At 37.8% G+C, this 13,558-nt stretch overlaps 1 protein-coding gene across 1 annotated transcript in view; it reads right to left on the bottom strand.

The window, feature by feature from the left end:
- lrp1bb (low density lipoprotein receptor-related protein 1Bb) overlaps positions 1-13,558 on the bottom strand; it is a 251,548-nt gene that overhangs the window by 35,298 nt on the left and 202,692 nt on the right. The window contains exons 59-69 of the mRNA XM_040148223.1: positions 11,397-11,578; positions 10,949-11,148; positions 10,450-10,638; positions 10,160-10,308; positions 9,826-9,919; positions 9,431-9,547; positions 8,450-8,569; positions 7,477-7,596; positions 4,304-4,420; positions 3,104-3,210; positions 739-871 (exon numbers count right to left, since the gene is read on the bottom strand). Coding sequence (XP_040004157.1) covers positions 739-871; positions 3,104-3,210; positions 4,304-4,420; positions 7,477-7,596; positions 8,450-8,569; positions 9,431-9,547; positions 9,826-9,919; positions 10,160-10,308; positions 10,450-10,638; positions 10,949-11,148; positions 11,397-11,578 — 1,528 coding nt within the window. The remainder of the gene's footprint in view (positions 1-738; positions 872-3,103; positions 3,211-4,303; positions 4,421-7,476; positions 7,597-8,449; positions 8,570-9,430; positions 9,548-9,825; positions 9,920-10,159; positions 10,309-10,449; positions 10,639-10,948; positions 11,149-11,396; positions 11,579-13,558) is intronic.

The raw sequence follows: 13,558 nt of genomic DNA, 5'->3' as shown, positions 1-13,558 counted from the left end.
TTAACAGCACTCCATCAATCAGGCCTTTGTTAGAGTGGCAAGATGGAAGTCATTTTGAGTAAAAGGTAAATGACAGCCGGTTTGGAGTTTACCAAACAATATTTAAAGGACTCTGAGAGCATGAGGAAAAAGATTCTCTGTTCTGATGAGACAAAAATTGAACCCTATGGGCAGAACTACAAACATTATGTCTGGTGAACACCAGGCACTGCTCATCACTTGGATAATACCATCCTTACAGTGAAGCATGGTGGTGGCAGCATCATCTATCGGCGGGCTTCTCAGTCACAGGGACGGGTAGAGTGGTCAGAATTGGTGGAAGAATGAATGCAACCAAAGACACAGAGGTCCTTGAAGAAAACTTGCTCCAGAGTGCATGCAAACTTCGACGACAGTTCACCATTCAGCACGACAATGACCCAAAGAAGACAGCCATGGGAACACTGGAGAAGCTTTGGGACAAATATGACTATCCTTGATTGGCCCAGCCAAAGCCCAGACTTAAACCCCATTGAACATCTGTATGGAGTCCATTTAAAATTAAATCTGTCACACTGTTAAGTGTGCAAAAGGTGAGGGGGTCTGAATACTTTCTGAAGCCATGTACATTTTTACGGTTTAGAAACACAACACAGTTTAGAAACAAACAATGATCTATGCCACAATTTGTGCTCAGAAGTACAACTCACTAGTACTTCCTAAAATTCTTTCACAAACTGGAGGACATTAGTTTTGCACCTGTTCCCTGGCAGTTTTTCTCATCTTCCCCCATCTTGCAATCTTCTTGGCCATCACACAGCCACTTCAGTGAGATGCAGAGGTTGTTGTGACACCGAAACTGGTCATCTGCACAGTGTGCCTCACAGCCTTTCTGTGAATGAACACAGTAAAAAAATAAAGTAAATATATCATAGAATATCACTGTCAGAATAAGATCATTATACAGTGTACAGTCCAGGATAGGTACACAGTTTTTCAAGTCTTTAAACAATAGTCAGGTGCCCACATGAACACTGAAACAGGTTTTACTTGCTGTAATCATTCATCATGTTCATTACTGGCCATTAAGAGATCCTTCTTAAAATCCACAATCCTTGTTCCAAAATTTAAGGCAAAAATATATTCTGAAGTTTATTTGAAGTTAACATGAGGGTTTAGTAGTCTGAGATAGTAAAATCAAGTGAGTATCTTCCAGAGTCAAGTTACAATCCCTCAACTGCAGCTTAACTAAGAAACACTGTCTGAGCAAGACAAAAAGGGAAATCTATCCTAAAAAGACTAACATTGGTAGATACCCCCAAAATTTGACTGAAAAAAGGACTCATAATGTTGAAGCCTCATATTAGCATTAGCTCGACCTCAGAATGTGCTGTATTTTTACACTGACTGAGAACAGTGGAACAACCCGCCTTCACTTACATTCTAAGCATGTTATGAGTGGATCTGTTAATGGTCAGTATGAGCAACAGGAAATTTTATTCTTCATGGTTTCAAAGTTCTTAGAACACCCAAGAGGTTTGCGCTCTTATTCTTGGAATTAAGAATGAACACAGTGTGTGTATGACCAAATACACATTCTACCTAATGCACACATCAACCAAACTTTTGGTCATTTCGAACACAACAAGAACCCCCCCCCCACATAAGAAAAACAAAAAACCTAAACACACAGTAAAGACGAACTTGCAACAAAACATGTTCTAAATATATAAAAACTTGCAAGTGTTTTCTAAAGCTATGTGTTTACTGTAGTAGGATAAAAGATGTTCAGCCTTGTTCTGGAGTAATGGTATCTAAATAATTTCCACTTGAGTACAGGGCATGAAATCTGAGTCTTTCACACTCAGGAAAATAACACAATAACAAGGCAGATAATCTAACCCGTGAGGGCCACTGTGAATAACAAATTTAATAATGTGTATTGTAATGCTGACTGAAAGACAAGTTTCCTTCCTGAAAGTGTTTGACTGCACTGACCCAGGAAGTTGGCAATGGGCAAAGGGTTAAATAAAGGGTTAATTAGGGTTGCAATGCTTTGCATGCAGAGAGATTATATATAAAAATTGCCTCGCAAATGTTGAACAGACCAATACATTAACAAGAGTAATGAATCATAATAACAAGCCTTTGTCCTTGAATTATGTGCTGCACTGCATCATTACCACTGATGAGGCACTTTTTGTATGAATCCTGCAAAAATCTCTTTCCACCATGCAATACTAGATAAAGACACTTTTAAATTAATTTGAGTGTAAAATTTGAGTGTAAAATTACAGTGGCAATTGGAAGCTTAATAAATTAATATATTCAAGCATATTTATGAACAAAACAAGCAGTCTTTGTTTTGCTGAAAAGCGTGGTGGATTAGGATTTCCAAAAGCAAATGAATACGAGGTATTTCATGCACTAATGTATTTGAAGCTACAATAACTCATTGATATTTCTGATCCAGCTTTGTTTTGGAACGTAGCAACCATGATGACGAGATTTCAACCAGCACATTGAATTCTTCTTATAATGGGATCATTTTCTTTCCTACTTTCTTTCTATGTATCTATATAGCCGTACAATTTCATTTCCCTTTCCCAATTTGGATATTTAATCTGTGCTTGTGCTGCAAGTTCCGATACTACACAGACATTTCCAGGAGATCAATTACAGACTAAATTACACAATCCATACATACAGTATATGCTATATTTGGCCTGGGTACACTGTGATTTGAAGGGTTTTAAGCATATCCATGTCCTCTGTATTGTCTTTACAATATTACATTTTGCGTAAAGTTACCTGTAATTTTTATATTAGCCAGTGCTGACCTCATAATGATATAATACATCAGCTAGCATATAAGAAATAAGAAGAGTGCTTGGCATGCTTTCTATTGCCACTGACGAAAGGCAAAATGCCAGAAAAGGCAAAATGTCCAAAATTGTGGTGTTCAATTTAAAAGGGTTCTACTTTTCGAGCTATTTTGAAGTGTGCAGTCGTTTATTCTTAATTAAGTGTTTTGCTAATTTCTGTGCCTCATTATCAGAACTCATGTGGGTTTACTCTCCTTTTTGACTTATAAGTAAGTGGTACACATATCTCAAACACTGGCCTCGTCTGAATTATCCAAGCAGTCATAGTCCCCATCACAGCGGAATCGGGAGGAGATGCAGTCTCCGTTAGCACAGGCAAAGTCCTTGTGGTTACAGGTGACTGGCTCTGAGTCGAGAAAAACACAAAAGATACAAAATCATGCCAAACTGTATCTTGTTCCAGCATCATACACAACAAACAGACATAACACCCCCTGATGCAGTTGTCAGCCAAATGTTCTGTGTTTAGAATCACATGCTAATGCCTTGGCAAAACCATCGCCTAAGCTAATTAGAGTTATTTTGTATTAGAAGTGGAGAAACTGGCAAATTTAATCAGGATGTAAATACATTCATTGCTGCTCTCACAATGGAGGGGGCAACATACTCTCTGAAGCCAAAACTCTTGTATCTGCCTTTTAGAGCAAGTCTGTCCCTGGGGACAATATTAGGACGCAGCTAAACAGCTGCATCAGATCCACTGTCTGGGCCCTCCCCTTGTTATCACGGACTGTTAGCTAACTCGGGGCGTGTGTTATGAGTTGCGCTGCAACAGAGACTCCCAGCAGGCACTGCAGCAGAATCTGATTTGTGGCCTCTCCACTGTCTGCCGGTCCACCTGCTTAATTCTTTTCCATCCAACACTTGACTGGCTTTTATTTGAATTTAAAATGACATTAATAGGTATGGGGAATAAGCATCTGATAAATCACATAAATGATGCATAGTCAGCAAAAACACACAGTAGTCATGCACATACTCACATGATGTAAAAGCAAACAATTCCACACACATATGCAAGGACTTGAATGTGCAAAAGATATGAAATTTAACGAGGTGGGTTATCAGTGTCATATTGTAAGTAAATAAAAAGTTTTCTTCAAAAAGTGATGAATATCTAAAGAAAAGGAAATATGAACCCTGTACATTACAAAGAAGAGAATATATATCGAGGCTCAAGAGCCTAGTATTATTATAGAGAAAAAGCACAGATAATAAGAGTATGTTTGAAAGAGGGAGTTGAGCCTGGCCTGACTTGATAGTGGGAAACATCACCTAGGGTGTACTATTGCGTGTGTGTAATGTTAGGTGTGCATCTATGAGTCTGAGAGGTGTTAGGGTGGTTGTGGTGGTGGGAAAGGCAGCCAGGTGTAGAACGTCAACAGTGTATATGAATGAACAAACTGAACTGACAGAAAGTGAAGGAGTCAGATACTTACTGCAGTTCTCCTCATCTGAGTTGTCTCCACAGTCATTCTGACTGTCACACCTCCAGTGGTCTGGGATGCAGTTGTTATTCTCACAGCGGAATTCATGAGGTCCGCAGGTCTTTTCATCTTTTAAATCAGGAGCAAACAAACATGAAGATGAAAATGGCTTCAAACAGCATGAATATTAATAGTGTGCTAGCTATCATATTTTGTACGTGTAATCACTGTTTCCTCAGGGTTTCCCTTAGCAAGTCTGATGCTGAGTTCAAAACAGTCTGTACTCAAGAGGCTAACACACCGTAAGATGAAATACCTGACTGTGCTAGCAGTCATCCTCAACAGAAGTTGTGACAGTAAGTTGGCAAAATTGAACTTTCTTCAAAAAACACCCAAGAAAATTTCAAGAAAAAACACAACAAATACTGAAGAATTAAATTTTGCCTTTGTTACATACCGACCCCAAACTGTGTTTGCTTCTCTTAGTGCTAAAAACTACCAAGAGAAGATATGACAGTAAGGTAAGGCATTGATATTTTAAATGTAGTCTCTTTCAGACTGTGACAGAAGCTTAGTTGCTGGTCTGGATATCAGCTCACCACTTCTTTGTCTTTAATGTTATTCAGTTGATTCTTGTAGGTATTATTATCTGTGAATGCAAAATTTTTTAAAGACCGAATAGGATCAAATGTTGATGCAAGAAGACACTGATGGATAGTTATCAGTGGAAGACGTCCTGTTGTGCTGAAAACAGCTTAGAAAATGTTTCAGTTGTAAAAGATGAAGAGAAAATAGAGAAAAATATTTCATCAATATTTTTAATATGAAAAAAAATTAAATACTGAGCCTTAGTCATCTTGTACAAAAGGTGTGAAAATACTGCACACCTTTAACACGTACGCCTAGAGTAGATTGATGAGCAGATCAAGGTGAAGCCTCCAACTCAAAATGTTAATCAGACTGAAAAGTTCAGAGATGGCCTGGGTTAAAATTATTCAAAATATCTGGATTTTTGTCAAAAACAAAAGATACTTTCATATTTTCTGAAGCAATACTTCCTCAGTATGGGTTTTCAAAGTCAAACTGGGCACTTCCTTTTGAAAAGTCATTTCCGTGCAGACAACATCAGGGATAATGGCCAAGGTAATGCTGTTATCAGTTAGGGAAGAGATGCGTCAAAAGAAGAGGGTGGCAGATTCTGCCTGGATCGCTTTCCAACATGACAGCAGGAGGAGAGAATCAGGAGGGAAAGGCAGTAGTTCATTAGGAACCAGCTCAGTCACTTACACCATATGAAAGATGTGAGACAGGAAAAAAAGCCATATTTCCTTGCTAAGTCAGAGCTCATTATGCTGCTAACAAGGAAAACTTCCTTAAACAGTCTGAGGTAATTCAAAGTGAAATATCTACAAAGCAACAATATCTCTCGTGTGCTCTGAAGTGGTGAGAGCATTTTAGATGAGGAATTATTGGATGACACTGATAAACACTACAGATAAAACAGTTTGAGGGGCTTAAGTCAAACAATACATACAATAAAAAATACATTTTATCTGCACTATCATTCTGTGTCCTACAAACAAAATCCCCAAATTACAGAAAATGCAGTGTTTTATGTAGTTTTTTTTATAGTAGATTTATGAAATATCCCAGTCTTCATACAGATGTCATCTAAAGATAGAGTGCTCATCAGGATGAGTGACAAGCACTGAGCAGCTTGACCATCTTGAACCAAATGACAGAAGGATGAGACTAAATGCAAATATATACTTGAAAAGCTATTAAATGTTTTTATATTTGTACATTTTATGTACATGTAATATTTATACAGGGAAAGTGGCCCGTTTATGGCTAAAGCAACACATTGGTTGCAGTCACCACATTACACAGACTTGGTGGCTAAACTCTTAAGTTTTTATGCATAGTCGTTTTACCGTTGCCCATGACAATTTTTCCTGCAACTGATCAAGAATATTGCACGAGTTGCAGTTTTCATTTGTGTGTATGGGTATATTTCCAAGATAAAACAAATGGCAACAAATGCTCTTGCCTAAGGTGTTCGAAAAATTGTCTTCATGACTCTACAGACAGTGGCAATAAAGACTTTTTAAATCTCAGCATTTTATGTATAGGTTCACCCAGCAGTTATGAAACATGAAAATATCATATAAATCTCACTCTGTATACAGTCATTTTCTCACATAATGGTGTTTGACACCAGATTGACAGCAGCTCAATTTCAAGTCCGCTACACAACATTTAACAAGTTTTATTTTGTACTTTGCTCCATGTCTATCATTCACAGAAGGTTTAAAATGATACCAAAGTATCCTTTCAAACGTAAATAGCAAATTGAGAGCTTGATGAAGAGGGTAAATTCTCACAAAGAACATGATAATCAGTCCTCTTTTAGATGAGTCCTGGACTAGTGCGTTGGTCTTAAATATTTCAACATTTTTATTTTATTAAGTATAAGCAAAAGATTTAGAGACAAAAGGGATTGAGATAAATAAGACAGACACAATATAGGGCATGCACAATGTAGCCAACTCAGGACATTACAGGTCTTTTAATTACTGAAGAGATATTTGATCTCTGATAACTTCAGAAAGAATACTGGTTTCATATAACTTATTTCAGTTAGGACAGGACGGTGAAGTTGGTCCAACTGCTTATTTTTACTTGGTTAAATTTTACAGACCTTTGCATCTATTGTGGCGTTTTCATAATCAAAGTTTTATGGCTCTTTACAGAGGCATGTCAACCAAATATTATCCTGGTGAAGTGCTAAAAACCTCTTTTTCCCTATTGAAGAAGTAGTTCCCAAGGTTGTTTACCTGTCCTAGTAATAATGGCTTTGACCTAAATCTTGTGCTATTGAGAATAAAGTCAATTTGATTAGGAGTGTTTGTGTTCGTGCGTGTTGTAAGACTGACAGATGCTGAAAATGCCAGGCAAACTGAGATCATAATGCTGAGCTCTTATTCATGACAGGGACAGCTGTCCTTCATGGCATCCGACCAGGTGGTGATGGTGGATAGGTAGTGACAACAAGTAGAAAGACAGAGTCACACCAGAGTTAAGCTAAGTGTAAAATGAATTCCGATTGAATCAGATTTGTGGCCTTTAACTGAAAAATAGGTAGCGTGGTGCAATTTGTGGTTAGGTGGGTTTCCACAACTCACCACAGTTAGCCTCGTCTGAGCCGTCTGCACAGTCAGGGTCCTCATCACAAACCCAGAGTTTGGAGATACAGTGCATAGAGGCCTTGCACTGGAACTGTTCTGGGGAGCAGGTGCTTTCAGCTGCAGGCAGAGGGACAGGAGGTGTGTGGGAAAGAAGAATGTAATCCATATCACCATGCAGGAAGAAACTTGGAATTGTAGAAATAACCTGAACATTTGAGCAATCATATAAACTATCGTGTATAAGAACCGGTGTGGAAATAATACTTTTTCAGTGTTTTATTATAGCAAGGTTGCAGTAGTTGGTTGTTATAAACCCTCACGTTGTTTCAGATAACGTTTTAATTTCGGTCTAGTGTTCATTACAAAAGTGCATTCAAAACCACATCCAGTCATGCTGGAAGTCTAAGACAGGGTGAAGTAATTAGCCTTACTTTAATTAAAGCTTTTCTTTTAAGTCTCTTTTTCTCGCCCTGACTTTTCTTGGACCCCCCCCCCACTCTTGCCCCTCTTGCAATCACATGCAAGACAAATGCAGCAGTCCAAAAGACTTGAATGTGGTATGATATTCTGATGAGTTACATCATGGCAGAGAAAATCTGCTCCTATCCTCTGTGTGATTCAATATCTAATCCCTTTTCAGAGGAACGGGCCATCACAAGGGTTGCCTTTGGAATACTTAATGAAGTATATGTGATGTCAATGGCATCACATATTCTGTCTAAACATGGAAATATATCAATCAAGTAAAAAAAACCAAAACAAAACAAAACCACAATTACTGAGTGATTTATCTTAGTCAGTTAGATCAAAATCTTCAAATAGTGACTTTTCTAGGTTTTTCCAGGTTTTTGCTGCAATGTTGGGACAGACTGATTGAATGGGGGACATATTCATAAGCTTTCCAGTCTAAAAGCTCAGTAAGGCCATTTCTAAGACAATGAGTCTGAAAGTAATAATTGCAGAGCCTTACGGCAGTCTGTCTCATCCTCTCCATCGCCACAATCATCCTGACCGTTGCAGCGAAGGTTAAGAGGGATGCATTTCTGCTTCCTGGTGCACTTGAACTGGCCTGACAGACAGATGTATGTCTCTGAAAGAGAAAATGAGCAGGGGTAGTGAAAGGATGAATCAATAAGAAATGCTATGAGCCCAAATGAAGAGAAGCATCTGTAGTATATTACTACAACTTACTGGACGTGATTTTATACACAGTACAGTCAGTTTATAAAAACACTATATTTACTGTAGTAAATACCTGCTGTCTGGTAGGCTTTTCATGTGAAAAATATTAATAAATAATAGTACTAGTAGTACCACAGGTGATAAAGGTTTACAGATTTTATTGAAGTAGAAGTACATACCATAACCACCATGGTTAAAATATATAGAAAAAGTACTAGGGTTGTGCAACTAATTATTTTTTATTATCGATTAATCTACTGAATTTTTTTTTTTTCAAAAAACCGATTAATCATTTAGTCTCTAAAATCTCAAACAAGTATGAAATATGTCCATCACAAGTAGAGCATATGATAATGTTTTATAATTGTTTGTTCTTTCCAATCAACAGTCCACAACTCAAAGATATTCAATTGACAATAATATTAAACTGACAAAAAACAGCAACATTTAGGAGGCTGGAATAAGAAAATGAAAATGAAATTTTTATTGATAAATGATGAATGATTTACCAAAATAGTTCTCAATTAGTTTTCTGTTGACCAACAAATCAACTGAATAAGTAATTATTTTAGAACCTAACAGTGCCATCCTCACAAACTCAGATTTCATCCACAGAAAATCCAATAAAATAAGATGGGAGCATTGGAAACGCTGTTTTGGTAATAAGAAACATTCCTGCGAAATGTAGAATCAGCTCAACACAGCAATCAGCAATAACTAACTAACAATAAAATACACAGAATTAAAAATAAATTATTTCTATCCTTACCACAGTTGGCTTCATCTGAGTTGTCACCACAGTCGTTCTCTCCATCACAGATGAAGGGAGGAAGAGCACAAAGGCCAGTACCACACTGAAAACGCCCAGGCTGACATTTGAATTCCGCTGTTGAGAAGGAAATCATAACTATAATCCAGTGTACATACTTTAAGAGTTTAATCAGAGACTCTAAAAACTGATACAGCACTTGTGAAAGAGGTATAAAAAAATGCTAAACAAGAAGTGTCAAGTCATTACATTTAAAATAAATAAGAAGCAAAGACAGAAACATAAATTCTTCAGTTCCAGTTCAATTTTGATCTCCTTTCACAGCTCACTAAAATAGGAGTGGATTCTGGTTTATTACTATTTTAAAGGCAACCTTGCAATAACATGGCACTCACGGCAGTCAGCAGGTTCATCTGACCCATCACCACAGTCATCCACTGTGTCACACTTCCACCAGAAAGGGATACACTCATCTGTCCCGCAGCGAAACTAGTTGTACCAAAGAAAAATTTGAAGTAAGCATGAATGCTTGACTCTTCCTTTAAGCTTCAAAATATTTCAAACCAAGTCAGTCAATACACAACCATTTGCTAAAACCTGCAGTACATGTCAAAAGTGGAAAGCATATGAGAGTAAAGCAATTTGCCTTCAGGGAGAAAGTACTGGTCAGGACAGAAAAGAAACAACAAACTAAACTTAGATGTAGGTCGGTAGAGAAATGTAGCTGACCTGACTGGAGGTGCAGTTGGAAAGGCAGGTCTTATTGTCAGCTGCTAAGTAAAAATTAGTGGGACAGGCGCATTTGTGTTCTCCACCAGGGGACAAAAGACACAGGTGGCTGCATCCTCCATTTGCAATCTGACACTGGTGCTTGGGCACTGTACAGAAGGACAGAAGTACATGACTGAGTTAAAACTGAATTGCAAATCTATTTCCTACTTAAAAGTACAATGGGAGCCCGTAACCACTGCTCTGCATGGGAGGATAGAATGAACATGAGTGCCAGATGGACTCCATACCTTCAGGCTGGCGCAGGGAGTGGTAGACCTTGATAGATTTGATGGCTTGCCAGGAGTTGAGGAGCTCTATCCCTTGAGAGCCGGTTGTCTTGTGAGCACGTCGTAGTGATTTTGACTTCCCATCCGTCCAATAGACAAAGTCCTCAAACAAAGTCAGTGCCATGACCCCTTGGATGTGATCATAGGACACTGGAGATGGACAAATTGCCAAGGCAAGCTTCAATTAAATTCTTTTTTTATTCAATTTATGAACTGTAGCACCATCTTTAAAGTTCCAAAATTGAATGTCATGAACAACAGTAATACTGACAGTGCCGCTCCTAAATGCCAATAAGTGATGGTACCCTCAATGTCATTAATCCTTATAGTCTACTTATGCCCATTAGAGTTACACATTGTATGGTATCAGTCTTCTCATGTAATTTTTGCAAGAAAATGAGTAGGTGTACTTCCCAAAATGTCAAACTATTCCTTTGCATGTACAACACCTTAGTCTCACCTTTGCGTCTTTGGGTGCCATCCATGTTGGCAAACAGGATGTGGTTGTCGTCTGCCCAGTAAAGCCTTTTGTTGGTATAATCAATAGTGAGAGCAGTGGGGCTATAAATCTCTGTGTCAATGATAACCGTTTGCCCTCGGCCATCCATGCCAATACGTCCAATGTGAGGGGGTTCACAGCAGTCCACCCAGAATATGTACCTAGTGAAAAGTATACCACAGTTCAAAGAGCTATGCACTACAGCAGGCAAACATGATTGGAATAAAAATTAGTCCTGACACAAAATGAAATTCCTGAAATGAGAGCTGGATCTAAAAGACCCCAGGCTAAGCATCTGAAAGAGTAACTCTATCCCTGTTCTCTCTCAAGCTGAGAAATCCATCCTCATCAAAAAAACACTTGGACACAGTGTTAAGGGGGAGCATTACAGTAATGATAATATGCTTACCCTGTCTGGGGGTCCAGAGCTAGATCTGTGGGGTTCTTGAGGCCAGAACTAATCAGGATGGTAGGGTAGAGTCCGTTGGATTTGGACACTTCCAGTGTTTTCCTTTCCGCATCACACCAGTACAGGTTTTTTCCTATCCAATCCACTGCTAAGGCACTGGGCACCGCTGCTCTGTGGACTATCTACAAGGCAGTGAGTGGGAAATCAGTTTTTAAACATCTTAGAAATATTATAAATTCATTCACAAATGAATGTAAAGAAATATAAAAGAAAAGACAGAGTGTAAAGAAATAGTGACCTATATATGTCCCACAAACATCAATCTAAAGACATGAATATGCTCTCAGTTTGACATGATCATCTCCTCTATCAAAATAAAATTAAAGTGCTGCATTTGTTTTCAACCACTTTACACACAGTCTTATTAACATCCAGAACTAAAAAGAACATTCTTGTGATGAGTGGGACAGATTTGTTTAAGATCTGTTCTACATGCATTTCCTCGGTGATGAAAAAGATGCTTAAGAGTACTGAAGGGTGATCATTAATGATCCTGCCTGCAAACCAGAAGCTAAGCTTTTTTTTAAGATAAATGTGTCACATACAGAACACACTGTGTCAGATGAGTGGAAACAGTGCTAGCACAACTGACTTGCAACGACAGAATTTAGCCTGAAATTTAAGTATATGCATAATGGTATAACTGTACACATTTCTTCAGAAGTCAATAATATCTGTAAAATTAGTTATCTTCAGTAACTAGTATGACTATAAAATGTTTTTTCATTATTAAGGTCTGCTGTCTGTGTTTCTGTAACTTACAACTTAGTCATATTTGGCTATATTCACGTGTGAGCAGTACTACCACAACTGCTAATTCTGTGAGAAAGCAATGAGTCTGTTCATGGTCCTCGCATGCAATGAAATGCTGACAGCTCTGTTTACAAAATAAAAGAACAGTATATTGAGTTTCGCTCTACAATAAAAGTGTTGTGAACCTTTATTGGATCCTGGTCCCCTGCTATAATCAAAATTATTTCACTTGGAGTCTATGTGAAAAAAATTTCTTGTTTGTTGTGACGAAAAGCACAGTAGTTCATACACTGTCAGATTGAGGAGCAGTGTTGAACTAAACTAATGAATTAAGGTACCAATTTAGTTTGACCTATTCATATTTATGCGTAGCACATTTCTTAAATTAGAGACTACAGATGGAGTGCACAAATTATTTCTGCTGCTGTATGACAGCTACAGTTGTGGCTCACAATAACTGGAAACATAAGTAGTCTCACTCAGTACAGACCTGTAGTGACTCTTAATCATATTCAAATTGTATTTTGATGTGCATTAACAACGGAATTTACTCTTTCTATGGAGTGAAAAAAACTAAGTCAGTGTACAGGAAACAGCTTTTTGTGACTCTGAACAGGCCTGTACATCTCTGATAATTTGCTCTTTGTATTTTCATGCACAATATGAGGTGGCTTGACCAGGCGAAAATGCAGATGCAGTTTCATGCAAAAGATATTACAAAAATTGCACTATGCTGCCTGATCATCACTACATCCACCTCATTTCAAATACAAACTGGTGAAAGTGCAAATAACAGAAGTGTAGAATTCGGTACATTCCATCTGAAAACATTAATTCACCAGTAAGTACCCTTTGGAAGAGTGTTTGTTAACTGTGTGAATACATAAATGATCTTATTCATCTCATTGCACTAATCTCAGTGAGAGATTTAGTTAAAATATAAGGTATTTGAATATATTTACTTATTATTTTATGTAAAGAAAATCTAGGAACTGTGTAGGAACTCCAACAATATCCCCAAGACAGCCTAGTCTTTGAGTTTGCAAAAGCAGCTGTTCAAAATAAACAATCATTGTGCCAGCTGGCAGATAAAGCTAATGCCTTTTAAAAAACCTCCTTTTACAAATAAATAAATGAATAAATAAATCCCTGCACCCATGCAATCTGTCATTAAGGAGTATGATGTGCTTTGAGGCCTTTTCTGTCATCATTTTCAACAAAATATATAGCTTTGGCAAAAGACTACGCTGTCCCCTACGCAGTGATTTGGACCAAAGTTAGCTTAAAACAGCCTTTGAAAAATAAGTTGATACTGTTAACATCAAGTCCCTCTAGTTTACTTGACCCAA

This window comes from Xiphias gladius, chromosome 16, assembly GCF_016859285.1.
Source record: "Xiphias gladius isolate SHS-SW01 ecotype Sanya breed wild chromosome 16, ASM1685928v1, whole genome shotgun sequence".
Taxonomy (NCBI): domain Eukaryota; kingdom Metazoa; phylum Chordata; class Actinopteri; order Istiophoriformes; family Xiphiidae; genus Xiphias; species Xiphias gladius.
Note: the sequence above shows the minus strand (reverse complement) of the source record. Positions and strands in the feature narration are given on the sequence as shown.